The sequence below is a fragment of the Theobroma umbraticum genome, unplaced genomic scaffold (genome assembly GCF_002168275.2).
Source record: "Theobroma umbraticum cultivar Fairchild unplaced genomic scaffold, ASM216827v3 scaffold_56.0, whole genome shotgun sequence".
Taxonomy (NCBI): Eukaryota; Viridiplantae; Streptophyta; class Magnoliopsida; order Malvales; family Malvaceae; genus Theobroma; species Theobroma umbraticum.
Window position 1 is genome coordinate 3,933,337 of NW_018397256.1, and position 19,348 is coordinate 3,952,684.

Sequence of the window (19,348 nt, forward strand, 5' to 3'; positions counted from 1 at the left end):
AAACTCACGTTTGAAATTGATAGACTGCCACAGCGCTGGGAGAACAAGGCTGCAAAGAATAAAGCACCAATAGTGCAAGGAATAGTGAAGTTACCAAAATCCTTGAGTTTTGGAGGAAGCTTATTCTGAATAATAGCACTGCACACCTTAGTGAGTGCCACAATCCTAAACTCACTAAATCTTCTCTTCTTTGTGAATAATGCCTTCAAAAACTTCACATAATAGGACATTTGTTGTTGATTTTGTACACACTAGTATACGTATCGCTCAAATAATACAAAGGTAAGTCAAGTATCATTTCCCATAGAGATTTGATCTTAAGCTTTCATTAAGTATTAAAGTTGTAAAAAAATTAGTCCTATCCAAGCACTTGATTTTTAACATTTAATTATCGTGAAATTTGTTACTAAAATCAACTAAAGATATGAATGTAGTTTTTACTAAAGAAACTATTACTATAAAGACCTTGGATCATGGTGTCTCTCAATATTTCATTTGAATCTAATCTTGTCATTTAAACTTAGCTTAATGTGGTGAATGGCTAACCTAGAATCCGATTTTATGTACAAGTCTCTGTAGGGATTCTTGAACACATACTTTTTAAAATTAATCCCATATGTCTATGCAAATTAGTTAAGAAAAGCTCATTAAGTTTATGTTCTAATTTGGCTGCCTATGGTATTTTGGTATACGTCTATTCTAAATATAAATCTATCACCTAACCTTAAGTGAATTGAACATAAGCTATTCAAATAAATGGTTTAGTCTAAACTCCCTTTGTCGAGTTGCATATAGACAACCTAATTATTTCAATTGGTGATCAAGTAGTGAAAGGCATTAAACAAAAATTTGAATAAACCATAAAATACCCATTAATACTAAGCAAAGAAAAATCATATTTTCAAACTACGTATTGAAATATCCCATAATATTAGAAAAAGAGATTAGTTCATCATCATTTCCTCAGCAAACATCATAGTTTCAACAGAATAAATCATTTTTATAGTAAAAGAATAAGAGAAAATAACAAAAAACTATAATGAAGAACAAGGTTGTAGTTGATTCTTGATCGTCAATCCTCCTCGCTTTATTTTTGTTTTTTCCCTTTATAGACCCTTTTTCTTTTCTCTTTAACTGCCATTTCTTTCCTTTCTTAGACCTTCCCTTTCAACTGTTGAAAATCACATATTTATAGCCACCAAAAAGCCCTAAAAAATGAAATCTCAAATAGTTGAGTTTTAGTGAAACATGTCAGGGTGCAGCGACGCTATACACTTAAATATATTTTTTTCAATGACTTCCAATCAACATTGCATCCTTCATTCATGACCGCCACAATGCAAAGCTCTCGAGATTTAGTATGGGAGCAATGCTACTCCTTTAGGTGCTCCAGCCTTGAAGCACTTCTTCCTTGTGCTACCTTGGTGTAAAACTACTGCAGTACCTCATCTTACAACATGATTTTTCTCCTACCTCAAGGTTGATCTGAGTAAAATGACATGCAAATGTTGTAGGTTTGCCTCTTATCCTTTCAACTGCTCTAGAATCACATTGACTGAATCTTTATAGCTCAAGTTATGTCCGAATTATTGAAACATGTTCAGTGAAAATCTGCACTTGGTCTTCATTGCATAGTTCATTTCCATTCAACTTTATGCATTGCAAACCTTCAAAAACAAAGACTAAATTAGTATTGGCTTAAAATAGGACTTCCAACATGAAAATGAAATAGAATTATTTGAATTTAACTAAGTTAACTTGCTTAATACTAATGAACTAAAAACCTAAAAACTAACTAAAATCAACTTAAAACACAAGGACTTAGATATTTTAACATCCAAAATGTAGCTAGCTAACTCTATATAATAGAGTTCTCACACCCCCAAACTTTATATTTTGCTAGTCCTCAAGAAAAATTAAAATAAAGCTAAGAGAGCATAGTTGAAAACATCAAGCTAGGAAATTGCACCAATCCATTAATCACCTTTAATTTCCTCATAAATTGTCTTGTTGTCCCAACTCACATCAATACAAAAATATTGTTTAAGGTTACATTTCATTCCAATGTGAGCTCATGTTTGAATTAATTTTTTATGTGCATGTGAAATCTTTTACAAAGAATATCATTCACTTTTGATTAGTTTATGCTCATACAAATTTCAAACTAGCTTAGAATTTCATAAGTTTGCTTTTCACCTATCTCTCCACTAATGCAGGCTAACACTTAACTATGAATCTTTAGGACCTTTTTTTAACTTGTAATATATGGCTAGGATAAAGGTAAGATATAGGATATAATAAGGCTCAAATCACCTTAAGCATATAATTATTCTAAGACCTATGTGGCCTTACTTCTCTTTTCCAAGTATACCTTTTTTTTTCCATTCACTTTTCATTCATCAAGCATTTTTTTTTGGATTCTCAAGTCCGCACCCCCTAAACTTATTTCTTTCAATGACAGCAGGATGAGTGCTTTATATTAAATTTTGAATTTTTCTCCACTTCATTTTCTCCATCTCCTCATTGAATAATTCAACATATATTTCATAAAAAAATATATATGCTTAGGAGTGATGGTTGTAAGATTGGAAAATTATTTAAAAGGTAGGCTAACTTATACAATTGACAAAGAGAAAAGACAAAAGCTTTTGCCTCAAAGGTGGTATACTAGGAATAAAATTTAGTTGGGTTAGCTTGAAAGGATCAGTCGATCTAAAGCTTGCCTAAGTCATTTCCCTAACTAAATGTAGTCTAGGATTTTGGCTCAAGACGGATCAAACCAATTCTAAAACTCTAAACATAGTCTAAAAATTTGCATTCACATAATCGTTCTCTAAATGTATGCAACAACTCAATATAAGAGATAAAGAGCTTAATTGTGGAATTTTTAACCTACAATAATGCTACACATCAAAATTCAACATATTACTAAAAATGACAAGAATAACAAAACAACTAGGTTTTATCATTGGATAGGTAAATCAATTTCATGGTGCATTAACTCTACCTTCTATTTTCAACACATTCCTAACCTAACATGCAAACTGACTACTTAAAATATAAATGCAATATACTAAATGAAAGCATATTAATTTCCCCCTACCAAAACTTAAAGTGAAAATTGTTCCCAATGCTTTGAAAGCAAATAAAGAAAATACTTCCCCATACTTGTAGACAACGTCACATGTCATCTTTCTTCTTATCATCATCATGGTCATCTAGGGTAGGATCAGTTGGCAACATTGGGAAGGTAGCCATGTCCATGTTAATATGCTCAGTAGATGCCCTCATGATCTTTTCATTGGCTTGAAAACACATTGTCTGATGGTCCATACGATGCCTAAGTCATTCCATTTGTTAAGACATTGAAAGATTTTGGTTATGTGGTTGGGGTTGAGGTGCAGTAGATGAACTTACTCTAATGGTAGTTTGTTCTCACATGTGAAACTTGTGAATGATTCCAACATCCAATGGAATTTTTGGATGCAACAATTCCTCATTGGATACTAAACAAGTCCAGCTTGATGGCACAAGGCAATGATCAATGAGGGCTACCATAGTCCATCACGCGGTGAACGAGTTGTCATGATAATATTGTTAAAGATTAATTGCCTAATGTCAATGGATTTCTTGGTCACAATTGCCTATAAGAGGATGACTCGATCCTTTGTCACATCACTAAGTGTTTCATTGGAAGCACTTTTGTAGCTAAGAAATGATGCCAAACCTTGCAGTCACTACCCATTGCATTAGCTTTAAAAGATATTGGAACACTTTTGTGTAATTTCCATTTCGTACCTAAGATGCTAATGGATCTAAGAACTTTATCCAGATCGACATCACCATTCAAGAATTGATTATACTAATCGTTCTCAATGTCAGGTGTGTTATAAAATGAATTAATAGTGTAGTTGTCAAAAAATACCTGACGTCCCATGCACATGTTTAGCAACGTTGGCATAGAATTCACGAACAACTAGCATTACCGTTGCTACTGGTTTGGCATAGAATTTCTCCTACTACCGTGCATCGATAATTTGTATATGTAAGGATAAAGCCATCTTTGAACATCAATGCCATGCTTTGGCATTGGGAACTTTTGCAAAAAGGATTGAGCGTGGCGTTTCTCAACTTTGGTTGAAACAAATTTACTTCAGTCAAAACTTTTTCCACTTCCTCTAGCATGTGCCTTTTTCTTTGGTGCCATCGTGATTATCTTAACACAAACCACGATGAAAAAAAGCAACTTTTGACTACAAATAGTTAGTATACACAAAAATTTAATGATCAATATATAAAAAATAATTAATATGAACTACTCAACACCATAATAATATGAATAACACTAACAGTACCTAAAAAGATAACTCTATTATATAGAGTTATCTTATGCATCTTTGGAACCTAAAATTGAGCTAAGTCCTCTAGTTTTAAATAATTCATAAGTAATTTTATGCTTAATAGTAGCAATTTAATTTATGTTAGGGCATTTATCATTTATACAATTTCAATGAATTTCTTATTAAAATTTCTCATTTCATCCTCTAATTAATTGATTTTCTGATATTGAAGGATGTGTAAGGATGTGGAACTAGAATGGCAAAGAATGATGCAATTATTTTAAGAAAAGCCTCCAAACATGCTGTAATGTTTGAGCATAACTTAAGCTACATAACTCTAATTGACACAATTCTTAGATCCACAGAAAGATAAGAGGAAGAGATACAACTTTGATGTTTGGCACTTCACCTAGTTCAGAAGAGATTATGATAAAAAATGTGGAGGAATTTGATTGACTACAGCAAACTGCAGTAAGTGTTGATAGAAGCTTGGGAGCCTAGGTGTCAAATGCAATGTACAGCATGTTAAAACAAGCCATAAAATAGAACCTTTGGGTGTCTAGGTGCCAGCCCTTAGGCACCTAGGCACTGACACGTAATTTTGCACATTTTTAGCCATTTGATTTTATATTAAATGGCCATCAAAAGGGTATAAAAACAATCATGTTTTAAGGCTGAAAGGGAGCATCTTGAGGTGCAACTTCAGAGGCAAAAAAACGCTTTCCATAAAGAGAAAATAAGATGAAAAATCTTGAAGAAAAGCTTGATAAAGATGCACCAAAAGAGTTTTCTCTCACTAACTTTACTTTTCTCTTTCTAAATTTCTTTGTATAAATGTTTAATTTTGTTGAAATTTTATTGTGGGCTATTGAAATTCTAGGATTATGGTGGATATTAATGTATAGTTTGGATGCTTGATTGACTATTACTTGTTTTTATGGAATATTTAGTGTTTATTCAAATTTGCACTTATTTCCCATTTTATTAACTAATCACCAATAAGATGTGTTTGGGTTTTTAACTAATACTTGACAAAGTTAGTCTAAAAAGATCATGGTTTGGTTTGAATATGATCATTGCAATTAGGAATTAATTGGGTGATTTGTTAATAGAGTAGACATATATCTATTAACCATATATAGTCAACTTATAGGACCTATACATAAGGAACTTAGCTTAATTATTTAGCTATAGACATATAAAGAATTAAATTAAGTTCAGCCATTGTACGAAATTTCGACAAAGAATCGTCCATGCTTGACGATCCTAGGTTAGTATTAGTTCTCCATAAAAGTAGGTAATTACTCAATCTTATATCCAAATGAAGCATTAATTGAAACCATAATCCTAGGTACTTCCCCACTGTTCTCCAACTTAATTTACTTGCATTTTTTTAGCTTAATTCACTAGTTTAGTCTTGATACTTTAATTTTCATTTTCAATTAATTTTCAAACTAGATTTCCTTAGTTAAAAGTAGATTGCCCAATTTTAGTAATTAGTAAGAATTTAGATACAATTTCCTGTGGAAATGATAACTCACTCACTACTATAGTACTTGTTAACCATGTGCACTTCCATGATGTTTTGCTAATTTGATAAAAGTTTTAAATTAAATTGTCTTGATAAATTAGCAAGTAACACACAAAGCCAAAATTAAATTCTAAGTATAAAAAATTAGAGTTATTCATAACAGCCACTTTCAAAATTCTAAACAAAGTAGTAAAACATAAAAATTCATGAACCCCACATACTACATTGTCAAAATTAGCATGTACCCATCAAGACTAATTATGAACTTATCTTTAAAACATAATTTCATCCATATGAAAGTTTATTCAATGGATTATAGCACTTACCAAAATTCTTCAACATTTAAAAGCTTTGAAGAAGAATAAGTACTTTAAAAACCTTTAAACTTAAGTTAAAATCCAAGAAAATTGATGTCTTGAAGTGGGTTTGGAGTTGGTAGGTATTAAAAGGCATCAAGAGGTTGCAATTTGGGAGAATGGTGAAAAAAATCTATAGCTAGGGTAAAAATTTGAGGGAAAAGAGGTTTTTATAAGGTCATGGACCTGACACGTTATTGGGCCTGGTGCATCACAGTGTTGTTTTAGGCATTTGGCCTTTTATTTTTTTGTGTAAGTGCGGAGCACTACAACGCTCCTTGGGTGGTGCCGCAACACTTCAATGTTGGGTTCCACTATAGAGCCTGAATGATGCACCAACACCACGATACTAACTCTTTTTTTTTTATTCTAAGCAAAGATAATTATATAAAAAAATAACTTGCAAAAGAACATGAAAAAGACAATAAAATTAGTAAACAATAGTTCAAATATAGAAAAAACTAAAAATAAAAGTTCACTAAAAAAAATTCAATTAAGCAAGAATTATTTAAGTGTTGAAAACTTAAATTGCCTCCCAAGTAGCGTTTTTTTTTTATCAAAAATAGCTAGACTCTCTTTTCAAGCTTTTCATCCTTTTCATCATAAGGCTTAAGGCTCAGAACATTGACCATCAACAAACTGGTGTCTTCATTCTCAACCTTCATTATGCCACAAGGATAAATCTTCGTGATCTTGAAAGGATCCATGCATTTCAATTTACGTTTCCATGGAAAAAGCTTGAAGTAGGACTTAGAAAGTAATGAGACTTGTTGTCCAACCTCAAAATTAGGATAGGTTGAAGGTAGTAGTTCAACACCAAGGCTTGGTGCTTGCTCAAGTGGCAGTGGTGGAGTAATCTTATCTTTACCTTTATTGGCTAAGTCCACTCTATAGCAATAAGTTGTGGAGGAAGGGTACTTAGTTCCATTGAAGATAGTAAATTCAACTGCCTCATTTCCAGCTCTGAAAGTTATTCTGCTTTCCTTTACATCAATGAATGAGCTTGTAATGGCTAAGAATGGTTGTCCTAGTATGATTAGAACCTCTTGATCCTCTTTCATATCAAGTACAAGAAAATCCACTAGAATGTACAATTTCCTCACTTTAATCAAGACATCTTCTATAATCCTAAAGAGGTGCTTTATTGTCTTATCTGCTAGTTGCAAGGTCACTATAGTAGGTTGAATCTTTTTTAGTCTAAGTTTCCTAGTAACAGATAAAGGAATAATTGAGACACTAATACCCAAATCACACAAATCTTTTGAAAAATTAAAATTACCAATTGAGCAAGGGATAGAAAAACTCCCTATATTCTTAAGCTTTGGTGGAAGCTTGTTCTAAATTATAGTGTTGCACTCCTCAATGAATGCAATTGTCTCAAAATTCTTTAATTTCTTCTTCTTCATCAATATGTCTTTTAGAAACTTCACATATGACAACATTTGCGCTAAAACTTTTGTGAAAGGAATGTTGATGTAAAGTTTTTTAAATACCTCAAGAGACTTTGGAAATGCCTATCAAGCATTTGTTTTTGAAAGCACTGAGGAAAGGGTAGTGGTGGTAGGTTTGCCTTTGCTTCATTGTTTTGACTTTCTTTGTCAAAAATCATTATTTCAGCCTTTTTCTCATTTGACTCCTTTGGTTGTTTAGCTTGCTTGGAATTACTTTCAACATCTTTTCCATTTCTCAGAGTGATAGCCTTGACATTTTCCATAACTTCCCTCTTTGGATTTACCTTTGTATCATTAAGCAAAGTCCCTTAAGCCTTGTTGTTTATTGAGCTTACCAATTGTCTAACTTGCATCTTAAGGTTTCTCAACGAGGCTACTTGACTTTGAATGAAGGAGTCTGTCTTGGCCATATACTGCGTTAGGAACTTCTCTATTGATGGTCTCTTATAAAGAATATGGGCTTTCGATTGTTGTTGAAAACCAGGTGGAATGTTTGCCCTTGATGCAAGTAATCCATTTCAAGAAATAACAAAGTTGCCTTTCAATCATATCAAACATTCAAAGGTTTGGGAACCTTAATCTCAAGTTAAATCAAACATCTCAAGGTGCGAGTTATGTGCCAAGAATGATCACATACCAAACAAAACTTCAATACCTTCGTCTTGACAAATACAAACTCATTAAAAATGAATTTATAAAATTTTTTTGAAAACCCATTCTTGAGCCTTTGAAATAAAATCATAATTTGTAAAATGTTCCAGCATTCTCAAGAAAATGATTTATAAATATTGGGTCTTAAAGCTTTTGTAAAAGATGTTAAGGAAAATAAGGTTTTCCTTCTAAAGGAAGTGAATAATGTGATTATTTGTAGAAAATCTTTGAAGAAAACCAAGGGATATAAAAATAACATAATTCATAGTAAATTTATATGCCAAGTCTAAATACCAAACTCAAGGCAAATACCCAATCCAAGATCAAGGTTGACATAAATATCCAATCCAAATTTCAACATCAAAAAAATACGAAACTCAAGCACCAAGGTCGAAAGAATATCAATACCAACTCCAAAGTTCAAAAAAAATATTAAGTCTTAATTCCATAGTGTCAAATATCATTTCAAATAAATCTTGGAGCACTAAATAGCATAGACAACCAAATTAAAGTGTATCGTAGCACTAAAAGGGGATATATGATAGTCATTGACTGTATATCCAAAGTAATAGGATCATATCAACTACCAAACAAAACTAAATAAAAGGGGTAGGACTTATCAACTACCCAATCAAAACTAAGCATTGTGCACAATGGCTATTGGCTACTATCACTAGCTATAGGTCTATAACTCAAATAGGCTCCATTAAAACATTTTCTATTATGTTTCCAAATATCCAAATATCTGTTTCCAAATGGAAAGGTTAATCCATTCACCATCCAAGATTAAAGGGTTCAAACAAAATGAAATCAAAGTGTACAAAGTCCATTTCCAAACAAAGCATATTCCCAATCATCAACGCAATAGAAATTCAAAGCAAAGGTTGCGCCAAAACATTAATCTCAAGACAAATTGACCCAAGGTTAAGGTCTTTGCAAAATAAATCATTTCATTTCAATTTCCAAATTTGCAATCATTCAACTAGTCATAGACAAACATTGATTTTGAACTTTTTGACATATTTCTTCCTCAAGTGCAAAAAAGAGTATGAGCATGGCATTGGCATTCAATTGAATTATATTTCGATCACTTGAGTAACAGTCACCCATCTCCTTGGTTAACTCTAAGGGACTATTTCTAATTATTCTCTATGTCACTTGATCATCGTCTTGAAGAAACTGTCTCATTTCATTTTTCCAATGAAGGTAGTCTTCCCCATTGAGTAAAATAGGTACTAAGATTGATTTTTCATGACTCAAAGTTGTTGTAATAGAGCTACTGATAAAAGGAAACCTATCATCATTTTCTCCACATATCTTCACACTCACCATTTGCTCTTTGTGGCTAAAGCATTCACCTTCAAAGTATTGTGATCTTTCTTTTTATTAACAATATTCTTCATTTTTGGAATCAATAAGAAGCATGAGACAAAAATTTGCAACTTTTTCCTCATATTCATGTTGGGACTCATCCTTATCGCTCCAAGTTGCTATTATTGTTTTCTTCCTTAAGTTGCTTTCTTAAAGATTGGACACTCATATTTTGTGTGCCTTCGCCTCTTCCACTTATAGCAAATAGTTTACTCCTTGCTTGGTTCTTCAATCGATGACTCCTCCCTTAGTGTTCTTCTAAAAATCATTCTTTCTTGACTGTTTTTCTTGTTTCTCAAGAATTTGTTGAACTTTCTAGTCAATAAGGCAATCTCAGTCTCATTTTCTTCTTTTTCATTTTCAATATTTTTCTTGTCATTTCCAAAGTTGGCTTTAAGAGCAATACCTTTTGCCTTTTCTTTTTCCTTCAATTCTTTCTCTTTTTTACTTTCAAGCTTGAGAGATAGCTCATAGGTGAGAAATAAGCCATTAAGTTCATCTAAACCCAAAGTGTTCAAATTTTTAGCTTTTTCGATGGTCGTCACCTTAGTCCTTCATTCTTTGGGCAAGCTATACAACACTTTTTTCACTAATTGTTAGTTTGGAAAATGTTTTCCAGGAACTTTTAACCTAACTATAATATTTGTGAACTTATTATACATTTGGATAATTGTTTCTCCTTCCTTCATCCTAAATAACTCTTAGTTATGAGTAAATAATCCTATCTTAGACTCCTTGACTTGAGTTAAGCCTTCATGCACTGTTTCTAATGTGTCCCAAATTTCTTTTGCATTTTCACACATGGACACCCTATTGAACTCTTCAGGTATTAATGCATAATATAAAGTATTTACAGCTTTTGCATTAAGTTGCACAAGCTTTCAATCTTTATCATCCCAATCCTTCCTAGGTTTGAAAACTAACCTATCATCTATAGTCTTAGTGGGAACATGAAGACCTTCTAAAATAACAATCCAAACATCAATGTCATGTGCTTAATAAAACATTTCCATCCTACTCTTTCGATAAAGATAATTTTCATCGTTAAATAAAAGAGGTCTTATCGTAGATTATTTCTCACCTAAAGGAGTAGTTGTAGGAATTGTTGCCATGGCCTTGGAGCTTTCGAGGGATCTTTACTCAAGGTCTTTAAACCTCCAAATTAAGACCAAAGCTGTTATACCAATTGCTAGAATGTTAATCTCCAAAGAAAAGTCTCAAGAGGGGGGTGAATTGAGTATTTTAAAAATTTCTTTGAAACCCTTTTAACACTGCAAAACTCTTTTGCAACATAATGATAAAAACATTTTATGACCAACCAATAAGAGTTGAGAAAATCCTTTGGTGAGTGATTAAAATATTTTGCTAGCGAAAGCCTAAAATAAAAATTTAAGCAAACACAAAGGATACGCAAGATTTATAGAGTTTCAACCTCAATGCCTATGTCTTCTCCCTTAGCTCACCAAAGAGTTTGTAATCCACTATACTAAATACTTTTTCAAGGCTCAAGTATAACCTATACAACAATGCCTTTTCTCAAGCTTAAGCATAACCCTTACAATGTTTTTTCAAGGATCAAGCAAAGCCTCTCTATATTTTCACAAGCTTTGGTATAACCTATCAACACTACCTTTTCAAGGGTTAAGATATAACCATTCTAAGCACTCTACCTTTTAAAGGGTAAGTCATAACCTTTATAAGGATTACAAGGATGAGAGTTTAGCTCAAGATTTGTCTTTAAATAGGCTGAATACATTCAATGAATACAAAAAGGGATTTGAAGGCTTGATGAATTAGTATAAGAATTTTCAATTCAATCAACTAGGATGGGAAGCATTGGGCTTGATTGGGGAGAATTAGGGCTTTTTTTCTTTGAAGCTTCACTATTGCTTTTGATTGCTTCTGTAGGTGCTCTCTCTCTCCACAAATGAATTCTAGCCTTTATTTATACTAAGAGACCTTGTTCTAGCCGTTTGGCTCTTGGAATTCAAAATTATGGGTGTAATCTCTATCCTTTTCTAGCTTGTCTAATACCTACGATATGAGTCTCGATACTTTAATTTCAAATTTCTATTGATGGCTCAATACTTCAAATACTTGTCTTGATACCTGTTCCTCCCTAGACAATCCCATACTAAGCCTTGTCTCAATACTTCATTAGCTTAGTCTCGATACATAACAACTTGCTTTCTAGAAAATCATATTTAGAGATGTAGTCTCAATACTCTTGTAAGCTGGTCTCAATACTTGTGCACTTGACCTTTGGAATTTTGAATCTCTAAAGACACAAGCTTAATACTATGCCATTCTAGTCTCGATACCGTGTCATTCTTGTCTCAATACTTTGACACATCTTCTCTAGAATTTTATCTTTGAAGGTGAAGTTTTGGTACTTGAAAGCTCGAGTCTCGATACATTTGGACTTCTTTTCTAAAATTTGAATGTTGAAAGCATAATCTTGATGCTTGAAGTTTGTGTCTCGATATGCTTGGACTTGCTCTCTAGAATTCTACTCTTCTAAGGAAATGTCTCAATTCATTTAGTCCTGATCTTGATACTTCAAGACATGCTCTTTAGAATTTTGTCTTTTATTGCATGAAGTCTCTATACTGTCCGGAGTTGTCTCGATGCCCTTTCATTCTTAGGATGTTTACAAAGGCATTCAAAGCTAATAGTCTTGATACACCTTCATACTTAGGATGTTTACAAAGGCATTCAAAGCTAATAGTTTCAATGCCCTCACTCGAGGTCTCGATACTTCGAGTTAGTTTAAACCTATTTAGATACAATTAAACTTTAAGTATTTAACCTACTTTTCAAGTAAAGTGAAAAGGGTTTTTTCAAAGTCCTAATGTACTTATAAACTAATGTTTTGATTATTAGTTTTTGTTATATTAAAACAAAGACCAATCATAAAGCTAATAGAAAATCTAAATTAATGTATTAATAGGGTTAAATGATTACATAATAAAGTTGAGGTATTTTTTAAGTATCAAATTGGTACGAGATAAGAGAGTAGTAAGAGAAAACAAAAAGTGAACATAAAGACATAGTAAAATAGCCTTTTTATGGAACTTAGTTTTCGTATATATAAAGGTATTGAAACTTATCATTTTGTCCATGGTTATAGTTACCCATACATAAATTTGATACATAACCTATAAAATGCTATCATATATAAAAACACATAACCAAATAAAAAATTGATATAATGTTTGAAAAAATCTCTAAATTATTTGAAAATGTACAAACAAGTCTTTATTATCTTATTACATTCAATTAAAATTCTATACTTTTATTTTAAGTTAAATAAGTTTTTAAAACTAAGGATTAACTAAAATATTACTTATCATTTTATACTTATATAATATTAACATAGAAAGTGAAAAATACACATTATCATGTTATCATACCACCCTAACATGCTACATTATCATTCACTATAACATGTCAACATGACATGTGGGTATAAAATAATAAGTGATATTTTGACTAATGATAATTAGTCAACTATTAGTTACAAGAATTTATTTGATTTAAAATAAAAATATAAACATTTTATTTGACATAATAAAAGAATAAAGATTTATTTAAAATTTTTTAAATAATTCAAGAGTTTTATTAAAGTATTATTCCTAAAAAATTAAATTCATTTAAAGATGAAAAATAAATTTGATACATTTACTTAGACTCTATTGGATCAAAGTGAAAATTTGAACTTTTCTAGGATTTTTTTTCCTTTAAAAATATCTGTAATCATAATACGTGACAGAAAGGGCTTTGGTGGACGCTGGGTTGAGGCTTGAGGGGCGGAGGCGGATGCGGAAGAAGATAAAACGTATGAGCCCAGAAATGAAACTCAGCACACTTGCTCTTTCCAGCACACCACCAAATCTTCTGCCCAAATTCCATCTTCAATGAAGACCAACCATTCATTTAACGATACTAATATGCTCTCGTCTCTGTCTTCCATCCAATTCCAAGCTCGCTTCCTCTCTCTCTTGTCTGCAATAACCCTTTCATTTCTGAAGCTCACCAAAAGCCATTAACTTCGACTCTCTTCTTTCCTTCCCCAGAAAACAATGGAGGGCGCTATCTTTCCCAACAAACCTGTTTATCCAGTCCCAACAAAGAGACAAACTCAATCAAACAAGCCTTTAAAATTCAGCTCATCAACACTTCCTCTTCCTCCTCAATCTCAATCTCCCCCTTCACTCCCACTAGACTCTCTTCTCCAGCACCTTCTCCACCTTTCTTCGCCACCCAACACTACCCATAAACCAAAAACTATCAATCCTCCTAAAACCAACAATTCCCATTTCCCTTCTCTTCATATTTCTTCAGATTCTACTCAAAAACTTCAGCAACAAGTCCATCCCGAGAAACCCACTTCAGCTTCTGTTCTTCAGTTTGATAACAGTAAAGAGGAAAGTCAATCAAGAGATGTTTCTCTTGAATTTTTGTCAAGAAAGGGTATGCTTATGCTTAATTCCATCAAGGAACAGCCTTTGAATAGTTTGAATGATTTCTTTAATTCTGTTAAGTTTGAGCTGCTTCAATTTGATATGTTTAGTTTATTGAAAGCTCTAGACCTTTCTGGGGATTGGGAAAGAGCTCTCTTGTTGTTTCAATGGGTAGTTTCGGACATAGGGTCTGATAATGTTAAATTAGACAATCAAGTTGTTGAACTAATGGTCAGAATTCTGGGGAGAGAATCGCAGCATGGAATTGCATTAAAAGTGTTTGATTTGATTCCCATAGAGGAATGTTCCCTTGATGTTCGAGCGCACACAACCATTCTTCATGCTTATTCCCGCACTGGTAAGTACAAACGAGCAATCTCCATGTTTGAGAAAATGAAGGCGACAGGCCTTTCTCCTACTTTAGTCACTTATAATGTCATGCTTGATGTTTATGGGAAGATGGGTCGGTCTTGGAATAAAATTTTAGAACTTTTGGATGAGATGAGAAGCAAAGGACTTGAGTTTGATGAGTTTACTTGTAGTACTGTGATATCAGCTTGTGGGAGAGAAGGATTATTGAATGAAGCAAAAGACTTCTTTACTGGATTGAAGTCTCAGGGCTATGTACCTGGGACGGTCACCTATAATTCTTTACTACAAGTGTTTGGAAAAGCAGGGGTTTACTCCGAGGCTTTGAGCATTTTGAAAGAAATGGAGGATAACCACTGCCCTGCTGACTCTGTGACTTACAATGAACTTGTAGCTGCTTGTGTGAGGGCAGGGTTTTATGAGGAAGGGGCTGCAGTTATTGAAGCAATGACAAAGAAAGGTGTAATGCCAAATGCTGTTACATACACAACTGTTATCAATGCCTATGGTAAAGCTGGAAAGGAAGACGAGGCATTGAAATTGTTCCATAGGATGAAAGAGTTGGGTTGTGTACCTAATGTGTGTACTTATAATGCTGTGCTTGGGATATTAGGAAAGAAGTCACATTCTGAGGAGATGATAAAAATACTTTGTGACATGAAAGTGAGTGGATGTTCCCCTAATCGTATTACGTGGAACACAATGCTTGCCATGTGTGGTAATAAGGGCATGCACAAGTATGTCAACCAAGTCCTTAGGGAAATGAAGAGCTGTGGTTTTGAGCCTGATAGAGACACATTCAACACTTTGATCAGTGCCTATGGCCGGTGCGGGTCAGAAATTGATGCTGCAAAAATGTACAAGGAGATGATAAGAGTAGGGTTCACACCATGTGTTACAACTTACAATGCTCTTCTTAATGCTCTAGCTAGAAGAGGGGATTGGAAAGCAGCAGAATCAGTCATTCTAGAGATGAAAAATAAGGGTTTTAGGCCTAGTGAAACCTCATATTCTTTGATGCTTCAATGCTATGCCAAGGGAGGGAATGTGAAAGGGATACAGAAGATTGAGAAAGACATTTATGATGGTCATATCTATCCTAGCTGGATGCTGTTGAGAACACTTGTTCTGGCAAACTTCAGATGTAGAGCACTGGAGGGTATGGAGAGAGCATTTCAGGAATTGCGAAAGAATGGATACAAACCTGATTTGGTTTTGTTTAATTCGATGCTCTCAATATTTTCCAAGAATAACATGTACGACAGGGCCCATGAAATTCTACACTTGATTCGTGAAAGTGGGTTGACGCCTGATCTTGTCACCTATAACAGCTTGATGGACATGTATGCCAGAGCGGGAGAGTGTTGGAGAGCTGAAGAAATCCTCATAGGATTACAGAAGTCTGGTGGAAAACCAGACATTGTGTCGTACAACACTGTCATTAAAGGATTTTGCAGGAAAGGGCTAATGCAGGAGGCCATAAGAATTTTCTCTGAAATGACAACTAGAGGGATTCGACCATGTATTTTTACTTATAATACTTTTGTGGCAGGGTATGCTTCACAGGGAATGTTCACAGAAATAGATGATGTTATTGGCTACATGATTCAGCACAACTGCAAACCCAATGAACTTACCTACAAGATTGTGGTGGATGGTTATTGTAAAGCAAGAAGATATAAAGAAGCCATGGACTTTGTGACAAAAATTAAGGAGATAGATGATTCTTTTGATGAGCAGTCTATAGACCAGCTGGCTTTTCGTGTTCGAGAGAATCTGGAGTCATAAAAATTCACAAAGTATGCCCTTTACATTTTAGTTTTTGCTTATTTTTTATGGATGTCTTTCGACACAATAAGAAACCAGCTCACTGGCTTATTCATAATTCTCAGGAAAATCACTGCATCCTGATCAGATATATAGTTTGATTGGATTAGTGCACATTCTCTGGCCGGTCTACCACTTCAAATTTATATGAATCGCAAGAGTGGTTTGTTGTCTGAACTTCTACTTGTAGATGCTTTCAAGAAGAAATAAGCAAATGGCGAGAATGAAATTTATGCTATTGCTGTAACAGAGAATCCGACTTTGTAATTGAACTTCCTTCACATTTGCCTGAGGAGACATGCTAACGAGTCTGTGTGGCTATGAGCAACCACTTTTGATATATGTGTAGGAACTAGAGGCAGTGGTTAAATGAAGTGAAGGTGAGGTCTTAGATTGCCAGATGTATCAGCGCTTTTGACATGGCTACTGTTAGATTTTCCTTTACTATTGAATTCCATTAATCATCTGTCTAATCCCTTGTCACTCTCTGAACTGGAAAAAATATCTAACACGGTAAAGAAGTTGAACATTCGGCCGCTGCTGCTGCCAGACACAGTAAACATTGCTTGACTTAAACCATTGTGTGCTTGTACAAGCTTTAAACTCAAAGGGGGAAAATGTGGAACAGTGTACAGAGATTATTGGCGGCTTTTTCTTTCTGTTTTTTGGGACAAGTAAATTGGACCCTGTCTCAATTTGGGCCTGTCATGGTAATCTTTGCGGTATGTTTCCAATATTATGGGATGTCTGAGCGGACATTCATTCCGGTAACGGGCAACTGTCTGCATCTTAATTTTGTAATTAGGCTTTGATGTCCTGTTCTGTATTTTCTTAAATGGCATTAACCTCCAATTTCATTAAACTCTGGAGTCAGACTAATATCTATACATTTATTGTGGTTTTTGTTATTTATTTTTTATTGTTACGTAGAAGTAAAATAATTTGTTCTGTTCTCTAGAAACTGTTACAATTTTAATTCTTAATTATTGAGAAATTATTTTTTTTTATATTCAAACATTTTTTATTTTTATCAAATACCAATAAAAAAGTAATGACAAAACAGAAGTTTTTTTTGTATATATTTCTTGTATTTTCCTTTTAATTAAAAAATAAACCTTCTCAATTTTTTATTTATTATAATGTTTAAAAAATCTCTAAATTATTAAAAAAATTCAAATAAGTTATTATTTTGTTATGAAATATAACTTAAAAGAATAAAGATGAGAGAAAGTATTTAAAAAGAGTAAGAAAATCTTATTTAAGAGAGTGCATTTATAAATAAAGTGAGTGGTCTATCCTTTTACCTAGATAGAATTTACAAAATAAAGATAATGTTTAAGGGATTTGATTTGGATAGATTAAATCTTAATTTTAATCCAATTTAATTTACATGCAAATCTAGATGTACATAATCAAATATAAAAGTTCAAATTAGATTACATTCGTATGTTTGACTAGTTGGGTTGTTTAGCCTATCTGGACTGTCCAACTTAGTCTAAAACCTGGGGTCGTAACATAATGGACATGTACACACATTTATAACACTCCCCCTTAAATGTAAATTATATTAAGAATATATCTCATTAAAACCTTATTAGTAAAAATCTTTAAGGAAAACAATTTGAGTAAAGGAAAAGAATACATAATTATTTCCTAGAATATGTTTTTAAAAACTGCCTAGTTAAAAACCTTACTAACCAAAACACAATGGGCAAAACTTTGATGAACGAAAATAATACAGCGCGTATTTTACTCATTTGATGACTGCATTATTTAAGATCTTTAAAACGATGTATTACAATCTTCTGCACCAACTTTTCAAATATTATAGTAGGAATGGCTTTGATAAGTAAATCTATTAGATTATCACTTCAGCAAATTTATTAAACATTAATATCACCCCTTTCTTAGAGATCATAAGTAAAGAAAAACTTTGATGAAATGTGTTTTATCTTATTACCTTATATGTTTCCTTTAACTAAGCTACGCAAGCGGTGTTATCCTCATTTAATATTGTTAGAATTTATTTCTTAGTTGACAAGCCACACATTTTTTAAATATGTTGAATTATAAATCTTAACCAAACATGTACATTCACGACTTGCCTTATGAATTACTAAAATTTCTCAATGATTAAAAGAAGTAGTAGATATACTTTGTTTTACAAAACACTATGGAATAGTCATACCTCTACATATGAATAAGTAAGTTGCTTGGGATCGAACCTTATGTGGATAAAATAAATATCTTGCATCTACATAACCAATTAGATCTGATTTTAATACGTATAAGTAATGTAAGCTCATATCCATTTTTCCTCAAAAATATCAAAGTATATGTTTAATTATATTCTAATATCATTAAATTGGAGAAAAACTATATCTTGCTAATAAATTAATAGCAAATGATATATTAGGTCATGTATTACTAGCAAGATACATTAATGTTTTAATTACACTAAGGTGATGAACTTAATAGATTTGCTTTGTCCATATAGAATTGTTTTAACACTTTTGCTATATAATTGGATTGATGGACAAATATATAATTTGTCAAGTGTTCAATCTGAAGACCCTTCAATCAAAATTTTAATTTTTTAAAGTTTTTCATTTCAAATTCCTTCTTTAAATAACCCATGACTTTAATAACTTTTCAGTTGTTCCAATAATATTCAAGTTAACAATATAAACAACAATTATAACAAATTCATATCTAAATCTTTTTATAAAACATATGAGCATATAGGACCATTTATAGCTTTCTCTTAACAAATATTCACTAAGGTAATTACAGCACACGTCTGGATTACTTAATCCATATACATATTTATTTAACTTGATAGAATAAATTTCTCAAAAATTGTGTGCTTCAAGCAACTTAAATCCTTCAAGGATTAACGTATAGATATTGATATCAAGCAAGCCATATAAATAGGTCATAACTACATTCATTGATGTATTTCAACATTCTCATGTATTACCAAACTAAT

General features: G+C 32.7%; 1 protein-coding gene across 1 annotated transcript; it reads left to right on the forward strand.

Annotated features, from left to right (window-relative positions):
• The first annotated feature begins 13,494 nt into the window (after window positions 1-13,494).
• LOC110411329 (Tetratricopeptide repeat (TPR)-like superfamily protein) lies at window positions 13,495-17,250 on the forward strand. The gene is made up of 2 exons (XM_021421444.2): window positions 13,495-16,331; window positions 16,425-17,250. Exon 1 carries the CDS (start codon window positions 13,783-13,785, stop codon window positions 16,318-16,320), a length of 2,538 nt encoding a protein of 845 aa, XP_021277119.1. The 5' UTR covers window positions 13,495-13,782; the 3' UTR covers window positions 16,321-16,331; window positions 16,425-17,250.
• The last annotated feature ends 2,098 nt before the right edge of the window (window positions 17,251-19,348 follow it).